The sequence below is a fragment of the Geospiza fortis genome, unplaced genomic scaffold, assembly GCF_000277835.1.
Source record: "Geospiza fortis unplaced genomic scaffold, GeoFor_1.0 scaffold381, whole genome shotgun sequence".
NCBI lineage: Eukaryota > Metazoa > Chordata > Aves > Passeriformes > Thraupidae > Geospiza > Geospiza fortis.
The window spans coordinates 1,056,328-1,078,538 of NW_005054348.1; the positions used below are offsets into that span (position 1 = coordinate 1,056,328).

At 34.2% G+C, this 22,211-nt stretch overlaps 1 protein-coding gene across 1 annotated transcript in view; it reads right to left on the reverse strand.

The window, feature by feature from the left end:
• RYR2 (ryanodine receptor 2) overlaps positions 1-22,211 on the reverse strand; it is a 284,661-nt gene that overhangs the window by 64,432 nt on the left and 198,018 nt on the right. The window contains exons 62-73 of the mRNA XM_031058757.1: positions 21,341-21,390; positions 17,569-17,629; positions 15,661-15,899; positions 13,404-13,485; positions 11,244-11,374; positions 9,187-9,507; positions 7,590-7,830; positions 7,093-7,180; positions 5,931-6,023; positions 5,388-5,558; positions 4,360-4,419; positions 102-236 (exon numbers count right to left, since the gene is read on the reverse strand). Coding sequence (XP_030914617.1) covers positions 102-236; positions 4,360-4,419; positions 5,388-5,558; positions 5,931-6,023; positions 7,093-7,180; positions 7,590-7,830; positions 9,187-9,507; positions 11,244-11,374; positions 13,404-13,485; positions 15,661-15,899; positions 17,569-17,629; positions 21,341-21,390 — 1,672 coding nt within the window. The remainder of the gene's footprint in view (positions 1-101; positions 237-4,359; positions 4,420-5,387; positions 5,559-5,930; positions 6,024-7,092; positions 7,181-7,589; positions 7,831-9,186; positions 9,508-11,243; positions 11,375-13,403; positions 13,486-15,660; positions 15,900-17,568; positions 17,630-21,340; positions 21,391-22,211) is intronic.

Sequence of the window (22,211 nt, forward strand, 5' to 3'; positions counted from 1 at the left end):
AAAAGATTGTAACATTAAATACAGCAGGTGAAAGTACAAATGAAAGGGTAAATACTTTTATTTAGATTAAGAAGCAATGAAATTGGTAAAATGTGTCTAACCTGTTCCAGGTGAAACAGCACATTAGCTATATCAAGGACCCTTTCTACAGTCTTCTCTGGATCTGAGGAATCTTCAGTCCTGTTTGGCAAATCTTTATAAAGTGCCATCTGCCACCTAATGGCAGGATCCTCAAGCTGCAGGAGAAAGATTTCACATGTCACTAAGGCAAGATGTTCCAAACAGTTTAACTAGTAGAGAAACAGCTTCAAAGGTAAACTGAAACACTTTATATGCTAACCTACACATTTACATAACCCATCCAGCATCCATTACACTGTGAGAACAAGACTAATTTGTACAATGCTTTGTAAGAGCTTCCAGAAAACATAAAGTGTTTTGGGTTGGAAGGCAACTTTAAGGCCATCTACTCCCAACCCCTCTGCCATACACAAGCACACCTTCCACGAGAGCAGACTTCTCAAAGTCATGTCCAACTTGGCCTTGAATACTTCCAGAGATGATGTATCCACAGTTTCTATGAGCAACCTGTCCCACAGAACTAAAACACTAATAATCATACAAATAGCAAAAAATCATTAGCCAACAAATAGCACTGGCATCAGCAATGAACATAATATTTGAGGAAAAGTAATGAATATGAGGTACACAGACATAACTTAGTACACTGCCTTTCCCATTATTAAATGAAACAACATTAAAAGTGTTGTTCTATTAGTTGGGATTACTTAATTTTCAGTCATGGAAATTAGTAGTATTGCTATTATTTACATTTATCTTAAATTTTTTTAATCGTTAGAAAATGCTAATTTTACTGATTATTAGCTAAAAAATTAGAAGTTAATTTGGAAAACTGAAATCCAGATGCATTTGCTTATCAGCCCACAAATTATAAAGAACTGTAAGAAGCAAATTGTTTTTTATCAAGTTTTTCTCTTCACATTTCATTTTTTCTACTTCATTAATCTGTTATTCTCTGTTTTACAATTGGTGATTTCTTTTTGGTTTGTTTTGTCTCCCCAGTCCTTCTGCTAACCAAGACTAATGCAACACACATTGCAACCATTTACCAATGACACTGATGACCCATTTTACTGAGAACTGTGGCCAGTGATCATTTCTGATTCTGCAGCTGCTGCTGAAGACACACTGGCCCAGATGGCTAGAGAACTCAGGGGGGGGCTAAACCCTGCAGATTTCCATAGGACTTGAACTCAACACTTACTTGTCTAAAACTTCTTTGTGGATCCAGATTTCAATTTGTGCCTAAGATGAGACAATAATGCTAATTCACCTCCTCAAAATATATTACAATACAAGGTTTACTCAAGTTCCAGGAATGATTAAAAACTTACACAGTCGTTCATTAATAGTTTATTACAACCTAGAAAGCCACATTTTGCAGGCATTTCTTCCACCTTTCGGCTTTTCCATTTAACCACTGGCACATCCACAGTCTTTGTTTGAGCATTTGACTGGATCATCATGAATAGATAGTCCACAAAAGACTTTTTAATCACAGGTGGAGATGTCTTTTGATCTGAGGACTCCTCACATTCTATCAAGGTACAGCTTTTTTGTATAGGTAGTTTTCTAAGGGCATGAGTAGTTGGCATTTCAAGGTGTGAATTAGAATGGTTGGAAGAAGATTTTGGTGACTTGAGCTTCATCCATGTCAAAATGAATGCAAGTTTCATCATCAAGTTCTTGAAATAAAAGGCTTGGTACTGAGTAACAGCATGCAGGCATGCAAGGAAAGGAGAGATAGAAACAGGGTGAAGACAAATGTAGACAAAGGTAGACAAATGCATGAAATAGACGCCAAAACATTAAAAGCTAAAGATACAGAAGGATGATTCTCTAACAGTGTAATACTCCAAAAAGGAATCTAGATAAATTACATTTTAGCTCTTAAATGTAAATAACAGAATGTTAGGTGTCTGTGAGAAGAAGTGGTTAACAGAAAACACCATTTAAAGAAAGAATATTGCTATGGTTGGAAGCAAACCAGCCTTTCAAAAAGCAGTATTTTTCCTACATTTTGAAAGCCACTTTACACAAACACCACTATAATTAATTTACATATTAATTTATAGTAGAAAATAATCATTTCAATTTATAAGACCATTTGGCCCTTGTTTCCATTATATCTGATTCAATTAGACAGTAAAAGGGTAGTCTATGCATGATGGCATCATTTTTTGTAACAAGAAACATCATCTTGACTGTATAGTGACTGAATCCTAATGACATCAGAGAATTATGGAATAAATTGTATTTGTACATAATAATTTGTACATAACTACTGAATTTAACTTCAGGTGTTATACTTTAGGTAACTAACTACACACTTACATTTAGTGTTAACTCTAGAATGTGTCATGAGAAATCACCGTTTTGTCTGCAGTTAACTACTTGTCACATACAGGTCTAAAAGGTCTAAATCAGAGCTTTTAAAAGTTATTAAAGCAATATGAAAATAGCTGTAAAATAAAGCTAACTACAATAGCAGTTTAATTTTGTTATCTATGTACTATATGGTTCTCTTTCAGATTTTCATCTTCCACTGGGAATTCATTTAAAAATAGAGAATTCTACAGTCACTGATGAAGTTTACAACTGGAAAATCCAACAGTGTGGATTTTGGATTAGCTAAAATTACTTTTGGTTTAATAATCAAGGCACTGTGAAATTGCATCAATCTAAGAAACTTAAAAGCACTTTTATTCTCATGTAGTATAAACAGAGATGATGTATGTTGCTTAACAAGAGCAAACTTTTAATTGAAGCATAGGAAGCTTCTCAAGAGAAAGCACAGACCAAGGTATTAGGATGTACATGACTTCCAGGCAACAAAGCAGTAACAGACAGAAATTTCTTAATAGCAGAACATATCACTGAAGAAACAAAACAGAAACTGAAGTAGTTAAAACAGGAGGGTAAGTGCTAAATAGCAACATGAAATCCCAGGTAAGACTTGTAACTGCATGGCTCACAAAATTACAATATACACATACTGAAAATGCCAGAACAGAGATATCCATCACTGTCACTAAGAAAACCCTATTGAAGCTTTTACACAAAAACACCTCATGTTCAAAGGTTTTATGTTCATGGCAATCACCTTGTTTAAGTACTGTTGCTCATTAAGATCTTCAGAAACACTGCTTTCTTCCTAGTATTTTGCCTGTTTGTTTTCTGCTTCTCAGTATATAACAATATTTGCTATATAAGGATAAGTATTTCAAGGTTTTAGGATTCAAACAAATCTTTAGAGTAAACTTTTCTATGTGCAACCCCTATAATTTAAAGCTACTGGATTAAACACTTTTGTTGTTAACATGGCAGAGACATATGGAAAATATGATGAGAGAAAATTAATCTTCACATATTAATCAGGAAGAACCATCTCACTACCAGCTCATTGAAAAAAATTATTACTGCCATGCATTGATTGCAGTGGAATCTAGACTTCTGAATGATTCTTAAATAACGGTTTAGAAAAAAAAAGCACCAGATTTTCTAACTCAGGTTTACTCTTTTGTGACCTTTTAATAAGCACAGAAAACAGTAGTTTAGTTTTCCCTTGAGGTGAATAAAAGATGGGGAAGGGGGAGGAGGTAGAGGACAATCTTAAGTAAAGCAACATCCATAGGTACGATTCCATCTCTCTTCAACAGTGAAGACACATGCATAATTTTATTACACTTCCATATTCTGTCTTCTTTTTCTTTATTTGAAGCATTAATAAAACAGTTTCATCACACTGGCCATTTCAAGATTTTCCCCTAAAGCTATTCACCTGGCACTACTTGGAATTCAGTAACAGAAATCTATTTTTTCCCAAAATACCTTCTTTTCCCAGGGCTGAAAAGCAGGAACCAAACAGAGAATACTGGAGGTTTTTCACTTAACAGAGTATGTCAAAATGGTAGCTTCCTTTTCATTTACACTTCAAGCTGATACCAAGTAACTTTGAGCATTTTGCTCAAAGACTAGATTTTATCTCAAATGCTAGTAGGTGCAGTTTAAACAGTGATAGAGCTTCCTTCCATCTCAAATTTTTTATTAATGGCATGAATGGAGAGAAATTTGAAGTGCCATATATCATTGTATATAGTGCACATAAACACACATTAAAAACCTAACATCTATCAGTTAATATGAACAAGTTACTTGACAGAAGAGAATAAGGGACTACAAGTTATCCTAATGAACCAAGGCAGGCTGCCATTATACAGCGCTGACAAATGAATTCAAAGGAAGAAAAATCAAATTTAAAAACTGCACATAGATTACCTTGCCCTGAAGGTGAATATTACTGCGGATGACATCTCGTACTTCATCTTCAGTGTCTTTCTGCCAATAGATTGCAAACCATATAAATTAAGAATGGAAGGTAATTAGGAAACCTTATGATTCATATAAATATCAACCTTGGGCTTCATGAGATGATGAACGAAACTGACAATATGAAAGATTGAGAAAAATATCAGAGACAAACCTTCTCTTAACCAAGCTTGCAGGATCAAGTACTGGATGGCATCATACATGTCTGTTCACAGTAACACACTAAATGCAAGCCTGAATTCAAACTGCTAACATACACATATGGAAAGTTTGACCAAATAAAGCCAGTAACATGAACAGAGCCTTCTATGATTTGAGTTCTCTTTTTTTGCAGAGCTCTTTCATAGCATCCTTTATAGGATTCAGTTCAACAGTCCAATGGTCATATAACCCCCTACAGTGTAGAAAGTATTATAGCTTAAGCAAAGGAGTATATTCCAAATTAAAATCAAATTATTGCACTGTGAGTATATACCCAAAAGAATCACTTTTGAAACAGTCTATCCCTACAGAAATTCTTTCATTCACATGAGAACACTTAAAGGGAAATCGTTATGATATTGGGCACAGAAGTTAGGAAACAGCTAGTTCTTAATTTTATGAGAGTCACAGAATCAACTAGATTGGAAAAGACTTCAGAGATCAACTCCAACTACACTCAAGCTTCGTAAAATATAACAAACGCTATTTTGCATTAAAAATTAAGAGAAAGAAATAACTACTGAATATTATCTCTATTCATATACTGATCATTCTGAAATACATCCATACTGATCATAAGTATGTTCAAATTGAAATGTTTTAAGCCATGAGGAAAATACGTAGATACACACCATAATCACCCACTGTGACCTTATAAAACAGAATTACAATCTTGATTCTCTGAATCATGCTGTAAGAATCAACACAGGGTGAAACATTCAAAAATTAGATTAGTAAATATTTTAAACCTTTAGAAGTCCAAGAAGAGCACCTACCATGCTAAAACGATTTTTGGCCAGTGCAATTAGCTCTTGGTCTCCAGGGGCACAAATGTTTAGGCCTATTGGAAGCAATCTCTTCAGTGCTGCCACAATGAGAGAGGTCTGCATGGAGTAGCGGTCACCTTTTCGCTTCATCTTCTTCCTTTCCTGGTCAGAAACTGCTGCCTGCAGAGTAAGTAAAAAGAAACCAAATCCAGTATTAAACAAAAGAATTGTACTAGCAACTTTGTACTTTTGTCTGGTTTGACAATTTCCTTATTATCTATACAGGTGTGACCTCATCCAGGGGAACTGGCATTTTAACATTGCCAATATTTTGCAATGTGTTACTCAAATGACTGTGCTTTGCGTCTTAACCCAGTGTTTTCAATAGATTTCTTCACCAGAAAAAAAAAAAAAAAAAACAAAAAAAAACCCCCCCCCCCCAAAAAAAAAAAAAAAAAAAAACCAAACAAAAAAAATTAAACAATAAAAGCTGCTTCTCTGGAATCTTCCTGACTCCTTCCCTTCGCAAAGAGAAAAATATGATTACGCTACCTTAGACATCTTAGATTTGGTGTCACTGATAAGAAAAGACATGTTGTTGATTTCATTTTGTACCACAAAGTTCTGCTCTTCCCTTTTGAAATTCTGAAAATATACAGATCCAGTTAGAAGCATTTATATGAGTCCTCTATCTAAACACACCTTAAATAAAAGTACAAATTAAGTAGAAATCTGTAAAGTCCACAAGTCAAGACAAGGGCAGTAAAAATTAACAGATGATCAACAATGTCCTGGAATTTCAGCTTCATTTACATTGCATAACTCGGTAGTGTAAGTTTGGGGATTTTCTCCATGCTAGAGAGAAGGAAATGTTTCTCTAGCCATGAAAAAGACATGATAAAAATCTCATCCCTCCTCCAATTCAATATAAAAATATTGTCCAGGTTTTCCCTTACTAAATTATTAATTCATTTTTCCCCATTATAAACTTCCACTATATTCAGGTAGATAAGAAAATACTTAAATAAAATATTAAAATTATGAATACACAGGCGATTTCATTATCTGGTATCCACCCATAGTGTAATCACTTTTTGTGCACAGTGTTGTTTATAATAAATCTTATAGCCAAATTCAGGCACAAATACTGAACTTATAAGGTATCTTGTTCCCCATACTTGAGACAATTGAAGCTATAACAAATAAAGAAATTTCATATAGACAAGAGTCCACACAAAGATCTAATGCCTTAAAGCAATTTGACTCTCTTGAGTTTTTAATTCCTTGTGCTCCAGTATTCACTGAATCAGGTTTTATTTAAGATGTATCAGTGCTTACTAGCTGTGATTACAAAAAGGCTATGGTTAAAATAATTTAAAAGGGTTAAAATAATTGAAAAGAAAAAATGGTAAGGATACAAAATGCAATGAGTTTAACACATTTTAAAAAAATCCCAAATAACAAACCCACAACAAAAAAACTAGAATCTGTAAGAAAATTATCTTTAATCAATTTACTATGTTACAAAATACCTATCCAACTCTCTTATTTTCTCTGCCATTTCAAAAGTATTAGAAATGTGACTCATTAATACCTTCCCATCTGCAGTTTCACTTCTGTCATTAAATGTGTTTCACAAATATAACCACTAAATAACTGATCTACCTATTAAGAAGTCTTGTTAAAAAAAAGTATTTACCAAGGAATTACTTACATGAGACTTTGACCAGTAAATAAAAACTTCGGCCACCATGCGGAACAACTCTTCTGCTTCAGGATTGGGCTCTTTGAGCCATTTTGCCCTAAAATTTGGTAAAAAGGTGAAAAGGGGGATAATCCTCATTGTCTTAATGCTTTGAAATCACTTTTCAACATTTTACAAGGATACAAATCAACAAAAACAATAATAGATGCTTTTAATCCTTTCTGGTAGCAGTGGCTTTTTGATGTCCTATTTCAAACCCTTACAATCCTTTAATGTTAATCCTAATTCTAATCCAATAGATCTGGATTGAAATTTTGTTTTGTTTTCTTCTCAAAAAGACCCCAGCTCCTCCTAAATGTCAGAAAGCATTAGCTTGAGCAACTGCAAGATTGTCAGACTGAGTAAAAGCCACTTTAATTCAGTGCTAGGCACATCAAGGGACAAGAGGCGGTATCAATAAAAAGGAAGGTTTTATGAGATTCATTGACCTATTCCTCTCCACATACCTGTTATAGTCCACAAATCTAATCAACAAAGGGTAGAAGGCATAGAGGTCCCGTGCCAAAGTGGTGAACTCATCTAGGATGAGCAGTTCAGCCTCCGACATGTCACCTCTGCCTTCTGCTCTTAGATGTTCTTCATCCGATACAACCACTGCTGCCTTTTTCTTTAGTTTATCCATCAGTGGAAGGAAGTGTGTCTTTAAGAGCTGTGGCTTCGCTTTACTTATGATGGGCTGGGAAAACACTATTTAAGGCAATGAATATTATAATATATACCTGGCCACAAAATATAACTAAAATCTTTTACCTTTTCCCACTTCTTTGAATCTTTCTTCTACGCTACAGAGCCAAATCCTGCCCCCATTGAAATCAGCAGAAATTTTGCCAAGAATTAAATGTGGTCAGGATTTCACAAAGTCAATTCACTTTGAGGGCAGAAATTGCAACTTCACGGACTAAGGCTGCAAGATCATAAAACTTGAAACACCTTTTTACTGGAATTCTGTCAGCATAGTATTTGTCTGCATAGTTTTATTGAGCAATGCCAAAGTTGTTTAATGGTATGGATGGACACAAATATAGCTACATAGTGTAGACGGAACTTTTCTCCGCTGCTAGCTCCTGCTTTGAACCTTGCTTGAGCAAAGGGGAGCTGGAAAGCATGCCCTGGTTATTTGAAAACCCACAGAAACATCTTGCCTGTATTTCTTCTGCACACTAAGAAGTCTGGTATGTAGACACAAATGGGAGTGATTCAACTGATTCATTTCAGACTTGTTAATACAAGCTTTTTGAAAATCTGCTCATAACAACAGTTATGTAAATTGGCACTTCAACTGGGCTCATTGGTACCAAACACACTGATTAAATTACACAGAATTTTAGGCAGTTACTACCTATTCTTAGAGTGCATTACATTACTAACTCTCAAAACACTAGGCATTCTGAATGCTGACATGAATAAAATTACTACTACAGTAAATACTGAAAAGTCATAAGAAAGTCTAATTGAAAAATTGAATCCACACAACTGAAGTGACTTTCCCTCAGAGATTGCAACACTGGGAATTAAAGTGTTTTAAAATTAATTTCAAGTTGTTCACAAGATGATAGTCAATGTAACTATTACTAAAATGACATGAGAATTTCAACATTTCATTATAATGAATATATATTAGATACATGCCTTCAAACCCAGGTTTGAAGGATCCAGCACTCATGCAGAATAGCAAGGAACTGTATAATGCCTGTAAATGAAAATTTGCTATATAATGAAAATGGGGCTAAATTACTATAGTCCTTGAATTTAATACACTGCAAAAGGCACATGTAGATACTGTATGAAAAAAGAAATATTCTAATGTACTTCATATATTACTTATAGAGAGTTTAAAACATACTGCTTACACTGCTTTTCATTCATACTTGGTATTTCTGGTTCATCCAGATCTGTATTGTTTAAAAATGTAAAAATATGAGTGTTCTCCTATTCCAGCTTTCACAGGGCAAATACAGAGTGATTCAGAGTCTGTGTGTGTGTAGATACATTCTGAATATACACACACATTTGCTTGCTAATTAATTTATTTTCACTTCTTACCTGCTAATCTCTTCATCCAGGCTCCTTCATCAATACCAAGGTTGTTATAGATGATTTTCAATATGTTACCCAACAGTGTGTTCATGTGCTCCGACGTTAAGGCTGTGCAACACATTTCAGCCTTGTCAGGATTGTTCTCTGGCCCATGCTCCCACCAGTGTGACATGTAACTACACAGCATGGGCAGTATGACTTCCATGATATGTGGCATTTGTGTGTAACGAATACCGGATTCGGCCAGTTCCACTATTTCTTCCATCAGCTTCATCAAGGAAGGAATATTTGGGCAAACCTCTTCTACACTAGTTGGCAAATTGAGAACTATTGAAAAAAAAATACCAAATGTCAATAAACTAGGTCATAACAGGAGAACAATTCTCTTCAGCAGCTATTCAATACAACTTCTCTTCTCTGTTTACATTTGCACCCTTGTGATACAAAGGAAACATACCAAACACAATGATAAAAAACACATCCTTTCATACTGTTGAGCAATAAACTGTTTATATGAACAGTTCTGTAATTAAAATTTCTATATGAAACCTTCAACAATGTAAATATTGTGGAACGAATTCATAGAAATCAGATGCAATTTTCTATATACAAAATAAACCTTGAATTTCAAAATTCCTTCCAGTGTAAGTTTTGCTGTTGAGAAAACAAATTGATACAATGAAATATCTCTCAACAATACATCAGATGAGACCTGGAATTCTAATAGAACAAACAGAAACCATTGCCTATCCTAACAAATTGAGCAGATTGAGAAACTGATTCTAGAGATGAATATGTGATTGTAAATGTTTACTTTTGAATTCATTTGAATTTTTAGTTCCTTCCTCTGAAAAGGCACTGCAGTTACCTTGATTTTTGAGGCAGTTTCTTTCATCTACAAAAAAATCTCTGCAAGCACAATCTGTAGCTCCTGAATGTTTAACATACTAACAGACAAATACCATGACATACACAGGTATCTACAGAGCAAAACTTTAGCCTGCAACTTGTGAATACAAGTGTCTCTACCAGCATCCCACAACTCCTTGTTGTCTTTTTTGCCAAGCAGTATATTCTATTTAGAGCAAATATATTTTACACTGACATCACATAGTCTCCTTAAAGATTATGCAATTTTGGACAAAACATTCAAATTTCTGTTAAAAGTCATGACAGTAGAGTGGACTGTATATGTATATAGTAAGTATGCATAATTTTTGATATTTTAAAGTTTGGATACTAGAGCTCCTTGGAGAAAAAATCAGTTATGCTCCCTTTTTTAAAAAATAAAGGTGAAGTTATAAAATTATTGCAGTTATAAACTGACATCTTACACAAACATACACTGTCATCTTTGAGTATCTGTAATATGATATAGAATCAGCATATATGCAGAGCTGGTGAAGTTCTACTGCAACTTCTATTTATTTCAGGAACAGTTTGTGCATGTGACCTTATTCAACAATCATGTTGCAGCATAAGAAACATCAAGAATGGAAAAAAAAGATACATGTAAAGTAAACATACATAATGTCACTGTAAAACATCTGTACTGCCCTTTATGTCTAACAAAATTACAACCAATCTACATACTAGTCTGCTATTTTTTTAATTTATATGGGCATAATATGTAATTAATACAGCAAAGCTATTTTCCTTCAGTTGCAAGCATGTTTTAGGGACCCAAAACTGTTTATGTAAACTGAGGAACCAAAGCTCCTGACAAGATTGCTTAATTTTATGATCAAATATAGAATATCTGAGGTACTAAAAATGTGCAGTCTCTTCATTAACTAAATTCCAAAGTGGCATTTTGAGAATGGTATCTCAAAATTAACATATCAGTAGCATTAGGAACATATAATGATCAGTTTTACCAGATTGAGAAAAGAAATTGATTAGAAGATTGATTTAGAAAGAAAGATTTAGAAAATAAATTAATCCATGAAATTACAAGAAAATTCTTGCATTATAAAATGTATGCAAAATCACACATCTTAAGGCAAGCAGCATTTATAGTGAAATCATGTTTTCATAATCATGATATCAGTTTCTGGAAATACCTGCTCTATCTCTTGCATTCTTGGTATTGTAGATTGAGTAGATATTATGTTTGTTCAAATGAGTTTCCAAAAAAGCCACTGGAAATGCCCCTGAGAAAGCAGCCAAGCACTCTCCTAGTGCTGATCGTTGCCTGTGAATTAACAAACGCCATTAGTGACACACATCTTTGATCACAGAGCCACAGAATGGGTAAGGTTGGAAAGGACCACCAGTGGAGTCACCTGGTAAGTACTGACTGACCACACCTTGGGGCTTTGTTCTGAGATCAATGCATTTCAAAGAGAAGCCACATTACTGGGATCATCAACACAACAACTTGTAATTGGAAAAGAAGTCTAGCAACCCCCTGCTAATATATGAATGATATGTAAAGACATAAAATCTCAAAGGTGGCCTACACAGCTCATAGAAAATGAAAAACATGCAGGGGAAACCAAAGTAATTATAAAAATGCCTCCTGTTCTCTTACTTTCCTGTCAACTTCACTGACTGTATAATCCCTACTATTAAGAAAAAGCTACTGGATAGACCAAGAGAACAAAATCAGCTATCATTTTATCTAAGTGATATTTCACTATTCTGAGAAATAATGATAATCACTTTTATGCTTAGTCTAGTATGAAAGTCTAGTTCTTCAGTTAGTGGAAAATTGTTTCTAATGATCAAGAGCTCTGAAATTTTATCACAAAGCCATTGCTTTAATATCTTCAACTATATGACATTTATTTGATAATCAAAATTCTTTGTGTGTCAAAATTTTAAAAAGCCTGTTTCTAGGAAGAAGTAAGTGATGCCCTCCCTGCCACTTCACTTGGGTTCTTCACATGACAGCTATAATAGTCTTTCTAATTTTCCATTTAATTGATCACAGCAGAATTTAGAAAGGTGAGAAATCCCTAGCTGAGACCAAATCACACATGTGACAGAAATTCGAGAGAATTTGAACTCAGGAGTTCAAAGTTTCAACTTAAAAGGAATAAAATACCTCAAAACTGGTCTTGTGATTTAACAAGGTTCATCCTTGGCCTATAGTTTATCTTGGCCTTGGAGATTTTATTCTTTCTAGATCTAACTCATTAAACTTTATTTTGTTAAATCTAACTTCATTCCCATTATCACTCATACTGTTTTCTCCTTCTTTTTTTCCCCCTTTTCTTTAAGCAAAACATATATCCATCACATAAACCTGAGAACAGCATGTGCTTTATGATTTTGGTGGCAGACAATCATACAGTTACACTGATATATTTTGTCTTCAAGAGAAATCCTATATCTTTTATTTACCAAACAGCAAAATAAATTAATTTTATGTCCTTAATGAAATCAAGGAGACCTGATTTTCCACAGATTTGGGGGGTTTCTTGACTTAAATTTTGGTCCCAATGATTTTTCATACTGTTGCCTGTGATACCACCACCAAGTAAGCAAGGGTATGTCATGGGGGTGCTCTGGAGTTATGTACAGGTTGATCTGCTCAAGAGTGTCACTTCCTAGACACTGAACTTCCTAGACTACTGCTGCCGATATCTGAAATGATGCATTCTGTTTATCTGCCTTCAGAACAGTGTTAGTCATTGCAGTGCAACTCTTCCGTTTTAAATCTGAATTTTTCTAGGTTCTCTAGAATCTCTATTTTATGACCAAACATGGCTTACAAATACCAAATGTAACTTGGAAGGGGGTTAGCAGATACAGAGATGTATAAAACAGCAATTGCAATGCCTCATTTACCTGGGTAACAGCTAGAAAACAAATAGTGCTTTACAAGTGACAAAATTAAATTTAGGGTAATGAGAAAAAAATATACATCACAATTAAACATCACAGCAGGAAGAATATAACAACTCCTGAGCTGAATGATATAATTTTAGAATACCTTAGTTAACCCTCAAATATAGTGCTGTTCATTATAAAGTCAGATAATTTTATTTTTAATTTTTATTTTAATTAGGAAAAGTATTTTGAAAAACATATAATACAATATTTCAAACATATTATAGTAAATGCATCTGCATTCCACTTAACATCTTAGCACATCTATATTTTCTTTCAAGATATCTTTCCAATAATACCCTTCTATATTAATTTCTGAACTGAAAATTCATGATGCTAAATATGAAGGCAAATATTAAACACAGAATAACTATTTTCCTTCTTACCTCTCAACATAGATACTCTTGCTCGTTCCCAGAGCATATAAACTGGCCAATATTCTGTAACAAGATACCTGAACATCTTCCACTAAAGGGAAGAAAAAACTATATTTACAAAGAGATTTTTCTTTGCAATACATTCCCAAAGAATTAAAATAAATTACATCAGATAATAAAGGAATTAAAAATATTAAGCTAACAAAGGCAATCCACAGAAATTACCCACTAAATACAAAGTCTTTGGATGTCCAAGTGCTATACTTTTTACTCAAAATTTCCATTTACTTAAATATCATGTTAATACCTAAAATAGTAAACCTATTCCACTAGTACATTAATTTTATTAAATTAATGGCATACCAACTGTTCACACATGACACCTTTACAAACAGAATACCACTGTGCAAAATAAAGGCAATCCTGTTAAACAGATATTTAATTATTTTAATAACAGTTTATAATTTTTTTTTTCATTTAGGCACTAATAGCACATAATAGCATGTACTTAATTTACACTTTAAACTTACAAAGGATTAAAAACAATAAATAATTCTTTATTCCATATGAATACTTCATCAAAAGATGTTTTAAAATTATCAAGTAATTCAGTCATAAAACTGTAAGAGTAACCTTAAAAACTATTTGAAAAAATGCTTTTATAATGCACTCTGCAGTAACAGTTTAACAACAGATATCTTTTGTAGTCTCTCCTACAGTGCTAATTTCATCCCTCAACATGCAATTAATGAAATATTATGAGTAGAACAGGGTAAGACTGCATGGGCTGGGAGAGCCTACAAGACCTTGTATCCAAGCTACAGGCCCAGCCATTTACTGTACTGTGATTTGAGTTCAGATCATCTCAGAGTTCAGTGTTTTTACATCGTAATTATGAACCTCAGGTAGACTGACCCATCTTTGTACATGACCCACACATGGAGTATACTCTAACCAGTACTCTCAGGTACAAGCACCAGGTCAAGATGCTTGTACAAATAAGATAAATCTTACTCTTAACAAAACGTAAAGAGAAGTTGTGTTTATGAAAAATTAGTCTTTCCACTACACTCTAGACAAAATAAATAGGGCCAATTTTAAATAATTCTTCTTTCTTAGTTCATGAATTCTAAATTCGATGGTTTACACTGGTGTGATGTATGTAGAATAGCTGATTAAGAACACCACCCTGAGTGATAAAGGATTCAAAGCTAAATATTAAGTTCCAAAACATGGGATACCAGAGTCCAAAAATTATACAAGGCATGAAAATGTTCATGCCTGAAAAAGTGGTTTATGATGAAAAAATTACTTTTTCTGGATACCATCAAAATCTCTGGAATTTTACAGAAATAGTTTAATGAAAAAAGTGGATGTTTACATCTCATGACTTTCAAATCCATCAATACAACTCCAAATTTTTGAAGAGCTCTTTTAAGGCTACTTTAATTAACACTTTTTACAGATTCTAAAAAGAGAAAAAATGTAACTCATTATTCTTTTCCTCCAAGTCCTTCTCATGGATTTTCATAACTGAGTCACAGAATTAGCTATGCAGGGTAGGATTTCCTCCTTTAGTGCCATCTGGACAGTAACATCTCTGTGAGTTCCTAAAATATATAAAATTCAAGTTTTCTGTGCAGGCCGCAAAGTCTGCAAAATTTTGGCTGCAAAATTTTGGGTTTGGGAAAATAAAGGACCACTGGATCCACTACAATCAGAACCTTTACAGAAATCCAATATCCAGATTTTCACATACACTCCCTTCTCTGGTGTCTGAATTCTTCAGGAGCTCCTTCCACTTCTCCCTTTCCTCTTAAATTCTCAGAATTTAAGGACCTCTAACTGAAGATTCCCCTCTAACTGAAACTGAGGTGCATGGATGATGGTGAATTACCATTCTTGTAGTATAACCTTATTTATAGACAAGTAAAGACAAAGTAACTTACACAAAGTGAATTCTCACACATGAAGAAAGTCACAGTAAATATATGATAAAGTTATAAACAAAATCGATCCTTCTGACTTTGCAATTGTGGACACATCTGCTTCAATATTTATTCAGAGTCCACTAAAAACTGCAGACTGTTTTTGGTCAATTGCTGCAAATGTTTGACTAAATCAATAAAAATTTTGTCAAAATGACATAGGATTTGTCCTTCTTTAATAGAATTGAGAGTTTAGTAATGCTTATTGCATGACACTACAGATATCTTAATGGCATGGACCTTCTACATATATATATATATGATAATATGATACAGACATATCAAATCTTCCCCAAACTGGTGCTGTCCAATATGCTCAAATAATGAAGATAGCACTGGCAGGAGAGCAACAGTGGTATAATTAATGATTTGTGTAACTCCTTTTGGCTGGTTTCTGCTGTGTGTAAACTGGCCTTGCTTAAGATTTTCCATCGTTTTCTCCAGATCCTCAGCAGCATTGTCCAAAAATGCTCTCAATGCCATCCTAACAGATTCCAGACCAGTTTTCATCACAGTCCTGTTTATATAATGCAAAAAGAATGAAAAGGAATATTACGTTATACAAGCATGGAAGAAAGCTTAGTCTTGGATTATATGAAATAGATAACTGAGATCCGAAGAAAAATATTTCATCTTTTAACATTGTAAAATCTCCTCAGAGCAGAATAACTGACTGAAAACAAGTTTCAGAGGTATCCTGCAGAACACAAGGATACTTTATCTGTTTTCCTGCCAAGCAAATGGTCCTTCAGGATTTATAAAGTGATTCATTTGCCTTCAGAGAGGAAAAAACCCAAAAACTACATAACAAAAACAAGAACTATTAAGCCTGTGATTTCTGACTCTAGAAAGAAAAGAATCATCTCAAGATAGAAGTTAGAAAATCTTCCTAATTAAAGCAGTTACATTTCTATCTCCAGAACAATGGCATGAGAAAGGCATGAGTAAAAACAACCACATCTGTAAAAACCAAATCAATAAATCAATAAATGCATTTATTATGTAACTATAGCACCATAATCAACAATATGAAGATGCAAACCAGGAGAATTATTACCTTAGATGATTTAACTAGCTCAATTTGTTTAAAGAAAGTATCTGTTTAGGCATGTGTGAAATAAATTGAGGTGATGCTCTTTTGTAAATTCAGTATCCGTCCAGTTCTTTTAGTCCGATTGTTTACTTTAAAGAGTGGATATATACAGTTTCAAGAGCACTATCTTCAAACTTCTGTGCTGCCTCCATTAATTCCTTCATCTCGATCTGGAGCTATTTTCACATCTCTACTAAGAGCTGAATTAGTGACCTTCACTTGTGTCTGTATTCTGTCTGTGTGATTGCATGGACCAAAGACAATTTAAGACAAAAAACCTAAGACATTGCAAACTAAAGGCATACCATGCAAGAGCTGAGCCATATTAATGGCCGTGATCATGACTCTACCCCCTAGCAAATGGAATATAAAACTTTTCCATAAAAGCAACTGCAAAGATATGCACATCTATATGCACGTAATATAGACAATTGTTTTGAGACTTCATGCAAAGCGAAAAAAATTACCTTAAAATTTCCATGGAGGCAGTTTAAGCTATCATATTTTGTTCAAAAATGCAAAAATCTAAAAATCAACTCTCAGCACAGATGGCTGACTTTACAACAAATGAAAAGCAACACATTACTCTCCAATATATCAATGTTGTCTCATCCACAAACCTCACAATAACAGCTCAAGCAGCTCAATTTAAGATAAAAGTAGCACTGAATTCAGGCAAAGGGTTTGGGTTTGTTTCAATTTAGAATGTGAATTAATTTGCAAAGAAGACACTCTATGAGACAGATTTACTGTGCATTTAACTCCTGAATTTTTTGATTAAACAGGGTAAGGAAAATAATAAAATATTTCTAACTTTATTTTGGTTCTGAGAAAGTCACATGATTAAAACCACATAAAACAACAGTCAGAAGTTTCTGGACACCACTTATCCATAATGAAATTTAAAGTGTAACCTACAAATACTGTCCTGTCAAATCCTAGTGATTGACTTGTTTTGCAATGGGAATTCTTCTCAGCACTCTAACTTCTCAAGTGTTGAAATTCTATCACCTTACACAGGTAGCCCAAATGTAATGCACATTACTTTCTTCAGTGATTTTCCTTTTACTTTAGAAAATATAATCAGTGTTACCTTGCATCCAAGGTCTGTCCCAGTATGTGAAGACAGTTGACTATTGATGTTGCATCGTTTCCTAGAGAGGGAGGAAAATTATCCACCAATTAAGCTCAGCATAGTGTATAACTTATTGACACACTGCTAACTGTACCCCTGGATTTAATGAAAGAATAAATGACATAGCAGAAGATCAACTGAACTTCTGCATCATTTCATGTTAAAGAACATGCAGTTTTTTGTCTTAGCCTTGTTTACACAAACGCAGTAACTAGAGGCAGGAAAGCATCTCATAAAATAGCTGAGGCAGTCAAGATGGAAGCACTTAAATGTGGGGTTAATTAGAGCTGCAGTGTATTTTCTGGTTTCCATTTGATTTCTCTAAGTTTTGCTTTAATTAATTCAAGTATATGTGATTATTTATCTTCCCCCTCTCAGTAACATAAAAGCTGTTAACTTTCCAAAGTTGCTATTGCAACTTCCTTGCTATTGCAGGAAGAGAACACTTATAAAAAATGTCATTAAAAAAGTTCATGCCCTGGTGTTCCCCATAGTCTGCAGTTATTTATAGCTTCATTGGGTCCACATAAATAAGAGTCCCTGACATAATACACATATTCTGTAATTATTTTTCCCATTTAGGTATGTAAAAGAGGACTTACATACAAGAAGCATTCTATACATATGTACATCCCAAAATGCTGCCATGTACAAGCCTCTTTCCTCTAAGATCACTTTTTAAATCCAGAACAGATGTATACTACACAAATTTGAACCACATTTGAGCCTATTTTAAAATTTACTTTTTAAAATTAAATTATGCAAAAATAAAACTGTCTTTTCTTGCTTTTCTTTAAATTTTCTTAAAACAAAAAGTAGAAACAAATCGAATGTTTAAGAAAGATTTCTGAAAATACTTCTATCTGCCTACAGTGCTACAGTATACTGTATTTTCTCACTGGTGATTATTTCTTAAAAATACAAGCAAACATTCAAGTAAAATTAGTAATTGCTTCAGTGAACTAGATATTGTAAAAGATAAAGTGCAAGGAAGGTGTGGGAGGTTCGTTGCAGCACTGAGAAAGTTGTTCTATGCTACCAAAATTAGGAAATAGTGTTACGGTGTTCATCCACAGCAGATTAAAAAAACCTGGACCACAACTTCCACAGCTGCCTCAGCCAGGCAGCCTCACCTTTTTTTCACTGGCACATGTGATCATGCAATGGTACAGCAAGCAGATAAGAAAGCTGAGGCGACCCAAAAAATTCTACCAAAAATCACCCCAAAAGACTAAGGTATTTTGTCAGATCAAATTTTTTCTTTATTTTGATGCTCTGATGATAGGAATGCCCGTGCTGATGAAGAGAGTGCAGGACTGTGCTAATGACAGCAGGTATGGAGGGAAGGGCTCAAGGTATACCAGACTGTGTGTTAGACCATCACAGAATCATGGAATGGCCTGGGTTGGAAGGGACCTTAAAGATCATCTAGGTCCAACCTCCTGCTGTGGGCAGGGACACCTACTACTAGACAAGGCTTGCTCAAAGCCCCATCCAACCCAGCCTGAACACTTCCAGGGACGGGGCAGCCACAAATTCTCAGGAACTTGCTCCAGAATAGAATGGCTTACTAGAAATTTAAACAATCAAGCTACTTAAATTTGAGAAAATATAAATTAATATGCTCAATTCACCAAAATTATTCACCAAAATCTTTCCATATCTACCCACTAATACTAATGAAAATAAATCAATACAGTCTTCCTCATGTACAGCCACAGCTCTCAAACTGTAAATTATTGTAGTCAAAATCTACTTTCACATTGTAAACAAATAATGATTCTATGTTGAATGATAATTCCATAATCTTAGTGACACTCTCAGATATCAAATGTGACTAAGTTCACTCTGTAAGACATGCTTAATTTCCCCTTTTAACAAACTACTTTATACATCTTAAGCTACATGACTTTCACTAATGATTTTCAGAAATGCAGCTCTATATTCAGAAGTACCATTCATATTCACAGTAATATAAAGTACCTATACAGCAAAACTATATAGAATTTAGATATTTGTTATAGCAAACTCCACACTATCCATAAAAGTTATTATTGAGCAACACCTGCTCACAGAAGATGCCTTCAAAATGTACAAATAATTTTCTAGGCCCCAGGTGTGCTCAGTTATGAGCACTTTCTCCTCTTCTGCACAGTCTCTGTCTTTGCTGGAATAAGTGCAGCTCTTTTAATCAGATTTTCTCACATCATGCAATTCACTTGCAGGGGAAGGTACACTATAAGGTGACTTTGACTTGAGTTATTAAGTCCATAGTAAACAACCCAATCATGCTCCATAAGTCTCACAACGACCTTGTCACAATTCATGCCAAAACTACTGTGTTGGCATAAAGATTTTGTAATCTGTTAGTTATAGTAGTCTAGGAAAACAGTCAAAAAAAACCTGTAGCTATCACAAATAATCAGCTGATCCTATCTGACTTATCTCCTAGCACTTGAACCCAGCCAAACTACAAGAAATAAGCAAGCTGAGAAGTGGAATAGAAAAGATATTTTCTTTAGTACTGAAGAAAGCTATATTGACTTAGGTTTTTAATTTCAACCATGACACATTTTAGAAAAAAAAAATCTGAAAATCAAATGCACAAATAACAAAAAAGATTTCAAAAATTTTAATAGTACGCCTGAGCTAGTTCATTCTTTGAAGAAACAACCTAGGGTATAAATCAGAGCTTATGTGTAGGTTTATGACATATTCCACCCTCCAGAAAAAGCTGCAACAATGCCACACAGCTGCAGAAAAAACTCCATTCTTCCTATCATCTTTTGGCTTTATAAGCAAATCCACTCAGCTCCTCCCAAAATGTTCAGAAGAGATTATGCCAAAACCCTTCCAATATTTCTTCTTAGTTTAATAGTTTTCATAATGGTCTGTAAAATTTTTAAACACCACACTGCTGCAGCAAGTGAGTTCTTTCCCTTCAAATTGAATGAAATATGCCGGAATTGAGTTAGGTGCATGTTAACATAATCAAATTCTAATTCTAGATAATTACCCAATTAGGTAGGTTCATGGATGCTTTAGTTTGCACTGCATCCATCATTGAAGCCATGTATGCATAGGATGTACTATTCCAGCTCTCCTAGCACCATGGCATAAGAGAAAATTGCAAAGAAAATGTGCCATACATTGCATATAATGTATACACTTGATACAGACTTCAGATTGACTTCAATTCAGTGATTTTCACATGGCATAAGACAAACACCAAGCTCCTGCCAAGGTCACATAATACCAGAAAGAGGGTACACATGCGTATGTGGAGTCAAGCACATCTGAGAATATTCAAGAATTCCACAGAACATAACTAAGCACTTCAGCCCACTTCTAATTTTCCTTAATGGCTTTCCAATACAAATGTGCAGTTCTGATTGTCAAATGTTCTTCCCAAATTATTCAGAACAACATTACAAATCAGTAATATTAATTTACTCATCAAAATTCTTTGATATGATAATGAAACCCAAATATTAGTTAAGACACACAGAAAACTAAAAAGCCCCAATCACCCCCCGCCAAACTGAAAACTACAAAAGCTTTTTATTCCATCTAAAATAGTCTTTGATCTACCAGTCTAAACAATTGGTGGTCTGTGTAGACCATGCATTTCAGCCATGCAGCATGCAACAAAGCAGCACTTAACACAATGCAAAAATGGCAAAGAAAACCAAGTGATGGCCATGCTAGTATTTGTCAAGGGTCTCCTTACCAAACAGTGAAATCCTATGCCTGACAAGAACTCCAAGTTTGCAGAACAGGCTGAAGACAAAAGAAAAATAAAAGAGAAGAGAAGGGAAAAGGAAAAAAAAATAAGGGAGGAAGGGGGGGAAAGAAAGAAAAATAACAGCTGATATATGAGCAGGAAAAGCAACATGATGTCACGCAGAAAGAATCAATTGTCTGAGCAGAATGTGGGACAGAATACTAAAGAAAGAATTTTCAAGTGCATATCCTTAACAAACATGGTTAAATAAGCACATATTATAATTAAAAAAAAAACAAACAAAAAATTAAAAGCAAAGCTAATTAATATAAAAGCGTTCTATACAATAACCCACAAGGAAATAACCATCAAAGCTTTAAAAAGTAAAATGTGGTCATTGTGCTGCACAGGATACCACTAACAATTTGAAAACACAAGGCAAGGGAATCAAATTAAGTGAGGTGTGTGATGGCAAATGTTTAACTAATTCAATTAGGATCTTGTAAACTTGAACGCAGCAAGAATTTTTCTTCAAATAAGTTTTTTTTTTTTTAATATTACCGCTTACATGGTTTTAAACAATATGATCAATGATTTTGTTTTACATGTTTGAACTACTTCCTGTGCTGATAAGCAGCACTCCATTGAGAAAAAAGAAGAGTGAAATTTTCTGTTAATTCATAGAAGCAGGAGCAAACTACCCTACCCAAATTGACCTGGGCTCCCGATTGAAGTTGGAATTATATCAATCTTCAAGATCTGGTTTGGTATGAGAATTTTCACCATGAACGTCCATTTTTGTGGTATTATTTTATGCTGCAAGCCCTTTCATCTGCTATAAATGACATGAACAATATCATGTCATTTTATTAAGCTA